The 5,421-nt window shown below is 58.3% G+C and overlaps 1 protein-coding gene across 1 annotated transcript; it reads right to left on the reverse strand.

Annotated features, from left to right (window-relative positions):
* Positions 1–265: 265 nt before the first annotated feature.
* Positions 266–2,821, reverse strand: AYO20_11782 (hypothetical protein; the record flags this gene model as incomplete). Its single annotated transcript, XM_022649987.1, has 1 exon — positions 266–2,821. One exon carries the CDS (start codon positions 2,819–2,821, stop codon positions 266–268), a length of 2,556 nt encoding a protein of 851 aa, XP_022494038.1.
* Positions 2,822–5,421: the final 2,600 nt, after the last annotated feature.

Below are 5,421 nucleotides of genomic sequence, written 5' to 3' on the forward strand. Positions count from 1 at the left end.
CCGTACACTGTTCCCTTGACAAAGGCGGCATCGACGTCCCCCCTTCGATAGCCAACGTCCGGACTCAGGCGTGGGCTAGGCAATGACCTTCAAACAGGCCTGCCGTCCTCGCCCTCACCTGTACATTGGTCGTTGGATGAACTTTCAAGTCATGTAGCTGTGGCCCATGAGGAAGGGCATGTTGTCGTGTCATTGGATTGTGATTGATGGTGTGGCTGCTGATAAAACACAAGGCAAAAACGACCGGGACAGGGATGGCAATGCCTTAACGGCGTCGGCGTCGGTTGGCGATGGGCAAACCCCACTCTTCGAGGGCGTGCTTGTCACAGGGCCCCGGCATGCCGAACAATCGGGTGCCCATCGGGGCCTTGTCGCGTTTGGTGCAGGGAATCAACTTGATGCAGATCCCTCCATCGGGCTCACCAGGGCACATGGGCCACACCAGGGCTCCCCACATGTCCTTGTCTTCGGGCTTGGGTTCCGGAATGTCTGGATCGCGGTGGCGGTGGCAGGTGAAGCCTGACTTGAATCTCAGGATCGTTTGCGTCTCGTCGTCCTCAGATTTAGCGTGTAAGCTCTCGACGCACATTGGGGCCCCGCCAAAGGGGACGCCGGGGCAGCTTGGGTAGTGTGTCATGAGCCAGGTCTTCTCGCTTTTGGGGTCGAGGCCAAGGTTCCAGTGGTCCAACTCCTCGGCCTCCTGGCTAGTTATGCCGGCCTTGAGGGCGTCGAGGGCGTCGTCTGGTATAGACGCGGACATCTTCATGTGGTCGATGAGGGTGCGGATGGCCGACTCTCCGGCTGAGGCCGGTGGAGGAATCACCCCCTCGACCTTCTTCCACGCCGTACGACGCCGGTGGTTAAGCTCCTCGCGGTCGGTGCTTTCGGTTGGCAACGTCAACTGAGGATCAGAATCCGACGGGTGGACATGGTTGGTGTGTAACATCGCGACGCAAGGACAGTTCCCGTCGTTGTCGAGATTCTCCGCGTTCTTGTAAGGGCAGTCACTCTGGTTGTCGGGACCCTCCTCGTTCTGGCAAGGGCAGTTGAGTGTTACCCCTTCGTTATTGAAGTAGCGGGTCAGCCAGCAATTCCTTGGGTTTGTCACCGCCAGCGGTAGTCTCCGGAAGCACCGCCCCGACGTCGTGTCCCAGTACACATTGTGTCGGGCCGGTGACAGTGTGCGCAACACGTCTGTGTACTCGTCGATCCGATCCTGGATCGTTGTTTGGTCCTGGCTGGGGTCGAGGAAATTCCGGTAGAGGGCTGACCTATCCCTTCTAGCGGGGTTGAGCTCTGCGTCGAGCCATGGTTCAGCACGGGTTCCCTGCTCTACAGCGGCGCGGTATGCCGCGGCGTTCGCAAGCCACGCTCTGGCATTGTGGTAGGCGAGCATCTCCCACAGGGTGAGATGCGGGTGTTCCCTTGCCCACGAGGAGGCTGGATTTCTTCGCACTCCGGCCCCTCGGCGGGGTCTGTCTGGATTGTGAGGGATTATGATGACCGAGTCCGGGTCAGCAGGCGTTGGTCTGGTTGGGGACCAAGTAGAGCGTGTGCGGGGGATTTCGACGACCACCGAGTCCGGGTCAGGAGGCGTTGGTCTGGTTGGGGAAAAAGCAGAGCGTGTGCGAGGGATTTCGACGACCACCGAGTCCGGGTCAGGAATCGTTTGCCTGACTGGGGAAAAAGCAGAGCGTGTGTGAGCGGACTCTATACCATTGACATGTGCACCGGGGGAGTTGGGTTCGGCAGGGGATGGTGTGGCCGAGGATGGACTGGCACTGCTTTCCCCGTTCTGTGTTGGGGAACCAGGAGGGCTGTTGGTTTGGGGCGCAGAGTGAGCAGTGCCATCTGCAGAGGGAGTGGTGGCGGGGTCCCGGCGACGGTCACCGTTGGTGGTTCGGTCGCCCGTAAAGGAATCACGTTGCCCGAACATGCCGAACCTGAAGACCTCTTCTACGTCTTCGTGTTGTCCCCGAGGGCCTAGTGTGGGCTGGCTGAAGTCGGCGTCGGTCATGGAGTTTTCCCCAAAGATGTCCGCCAAGGGAGGTGGTTGTGGGCCTTGGCCTTGCCAAGCCTCGTTGTGCATGTTCCTTCCTGCACGACCTCGACCTCGACCACGACCACGACCACGATTGCGGTCACGACTGCGGCCTTGCCCACGGCTGCGACCTTGATGTCGTCGTGGTTCCTGTTGTGCTTGTGTGTCTTGTTGTTCTTCTTCCCTGGTCCACGTGCGGCGGTCAGACCCCATGCGCCGCGCCCTCCTGGCCCAATGGCCTCTCCAGTGAGTGTCGGGGTTGTCAGGTCGGTGGCGATCGACGGGTCGAAGACGAAGTGGAGGGGACGGCGGCGTGGCTGGCGGTGAATGACCAGGCTGGCGGGGCAGGTGGGCAGGTGGCGGCGATGGGTCCCGAGGCGCTGGCGCGTGGTTGGCGTTGTTTGCCCACGGCTCGTAGCCTGGAGGGTACGCGGGGGCTGTGCTCCACGGCTGCTGGGCGTTGTATGTCGGAGGCTGGTAGGCGTTGTGTGACGACGGGTAGTAGCCCAGGGGGCCGTTGTTTGCCGACGGGTGGCCTGGGGGGTACGCAGGGGGCGGGCCCCACGGCTGGTGACTGTATAAGGCTGGCTGGGGATGGTGGATGGCCGTTTGCATCACGGTGTGGTGTCTTCTGGCTTGGTCACCGCCCTCAAGTCCCTGGGAGGGACTGTGGTTTGGGTGGTCAAGGGTGCTGGGAGATTCGTCGGTGTTCGGCGACGGCTCGCGGTGCCGTGGGGGTGGTGTGACCGACCGTGTTTGTCTGTCCCGTGGGTGGGACATGGTGGTGGACAGAGGGAATGCGGGCTGGGACCCTCGGAGGTTGATGTCAGACAAAGAGGTCTTGAGGTTGTGGGCAAGGGCTGCGGTCTCAAACGAACAAACAACGCGGCATTGTGAAGGGCGGAAACGACGGTGATGTTTGAAAAGATTGCGCGACGATGAGATGTCAAGAGGGTGGATGTCAAGAGAGTGGATGACAAGAGGGTGGATGGCAAGAGGGTGGATGACATTGGTGTGCCTCAAGGAGTGAACGCTGCGCCTGAACAGGGAGAGAGCAGGACTGAATGTCAAAGCAACGATGCGGCAGTAACGACGTGCTTGGGGATGACGTCAACAACAACGCTGGAGGATAACTGACCAATGTCGATGGCGGAAATGCGGCCAAGGGACGAGGCTGGGAGGAGGGGGGTGTGCAGGCTGAGAAGAGCCTCCACAGGAAGAGGATGTTGAATAGAGATGGAGTGATGGCAAAGGATGAAGGAGAGGAAAGGGGGATGAGCCGGTTTATATACACATCCTCCATCTTTTCCCCCGAGTGCATCCAGACATTTCTACTCTACAAGCATCCTGGAAGTGTTGGGATTCGAGGCGCATGTGCTGCGCAGGTTTGGATCAGCAAACAAGAAATACGAGCCTGCGGTTCCTCCTCTGACCAAGAGTCCGAGACTATTGGCGGCCCAAACGCTGGTGCGGACTCTCGCTGCGCTGTGATTTACTCTACCACCCGAACTGACGCCTTTTTGACAGGATCAGCTGGGCGATCTGGCCGCAAAGAACACATGTGATATCGGACGGTGCCCCAAAGAGAGTGAGGCGGGATTGGCAGTCCAGCGTTGGAGGGTTTGGGGGTTTTTTGTGGTACCGAATCAGGAGAGAGTGGAGAAGAGGCAACCAACAGTTGAACGATGTAACTGGCCCAAACTCTGGTTTTTAGCGCGAACGTCAACTACATGAAGTGGGGTTTGGCGTTGTCGGGAGAAAATGAAGGAAATGCGGTGAGAATGCAAGGGATGAAGGGGGAAAAAAAACAGGGGGTAGGGCATGCCCCCGTGGTTGTGGCCGTCACTCTCGTTGTGGTTGCTGTTGTCGATAATGCCATACAATTTCGCCGCGATGGACGTGTCTTTCGTGTCTTTCCCCAGAAAACCGAATATGGAGGCTGAAAAAAACGGAGATCGGAACAAGTAAGCCGGGGGAAGTTAGAGTGAGATCAAGCAAGATAGGCGTGGCGCGGAGAGAGCGTAGGCGTGGGCGTAGGCGTGGGCGCAGGCGTGGTGTGGTGAGGGACGGCGTGTTTAGTGGGTGATAGGCTCAACCCTCCGGCATAAGCCTGGGGGGTCAAGCACCGCCTAAATCGAGCCGGAAATCCGTGGTATGACCCCCAAGCGAAGCCTAAACATCGGCCGTTGAAGCCTGAACAACCCACCCCGCCAGCCAGAGGTTACTAAGTTTGGCGGGGACGGGGGAGTGCGAGGTAATGCCGCCGACCTAATATCTCAACGCAATTCACTGCCACACGCGGTTGATCGGCCTGAAATTGATGGGAATTGACTCTGAAAACTCTGTATATCCAATTCCGCAGTAACTTTGTGAGAAAGGTCAAAGCAGCAAAGCACAAAGGCAGGAAAACAGGTCAAAGTCCGGGGGGGGGGGGGGGGGGGTTGCAACAACGGCTGCGATAATGCCAATACGGCCGAGTGCTGCCACATCGGATGCTGCAATAAGGCGAAGTACTACCCCCGCAAATTGTTGGTGCAGTGGTACCACGGACTACAGTGGAGCGGTGGTGTCATGGACTGCAATTGGACACGTGCGACAATAACGTCGACTGGCAATATCTCGGCTACCAAAGACCAAGACCCGCACAAGCCACCACGCCTCGTGGGATGAGGTTTGTGCCAGGGCCATTGTCGTTATATCACATGACCGAATTCTCTTCCGCACAGCTGCTGGAGAACAGAGGGCGGCAGAGGATATGTGTATATGTATATATCAAGGTATGCATACAGGCAACGCAACGGCAGCAACCACCAGGTCCTGCACCTCGCTGCCAGCGACGACGAGTGCATCAACGACAATCCCCGCCAATTTCACACTGTTTCGACAAAAAGTGAGAGAAAAACCAACACTCGGGGGCATGCCCTTCAGCGACGACGTGCATGAGGTCTCCAGGCCCGTGCGCGGGGTCACTTGGTCACCCGGGGAGTCTGTGCCGGGAGTGCCGTGAGTGAGTGATCACACTCCCCCTTGCAAAAGTGCAATGACCAATGACAACTGAACAACGGCGTAGAAAAAGGCAACGTTGAAGCTGAAAGGGCCTCGAACTTTGTCACCCTTGCATGAATACGATGAAGGCCATGTGATGGGCAATGGGAATCTCCACCTGCTGACCGGTGACAGGCATCGATGAGCCATCCAGACTCCGTAGGCAAAGGTTATTGAGTGGTGATGTCAACGCCCCCGGTTCCACTGTTGTTGTTGTCTTGTTGGTTCTGCGGGGCGTCCGATAGCGTCGTCGAGCGGAAGCGAGGTGGAGCGAGGTGGCAGCTTGCACTTGTAACCACACACACACACACACACACACACACACACACACACAC

This window comes from Fonsecaea nubica, assembly GCF_001646965.1.
Source record: "Fonsecaea nubica strain CBS 269.64 chromosome Unknown Scaff213, whole genome shotgun sequence".
Classification (NCBI taxonomy): Eukaryota; Fungi; Ascomycota; class Eurotiomycetes; order Chaetothyriales; family Herpotrichiellaceae; genus Fonsecaea; species Fonsecaea nubica.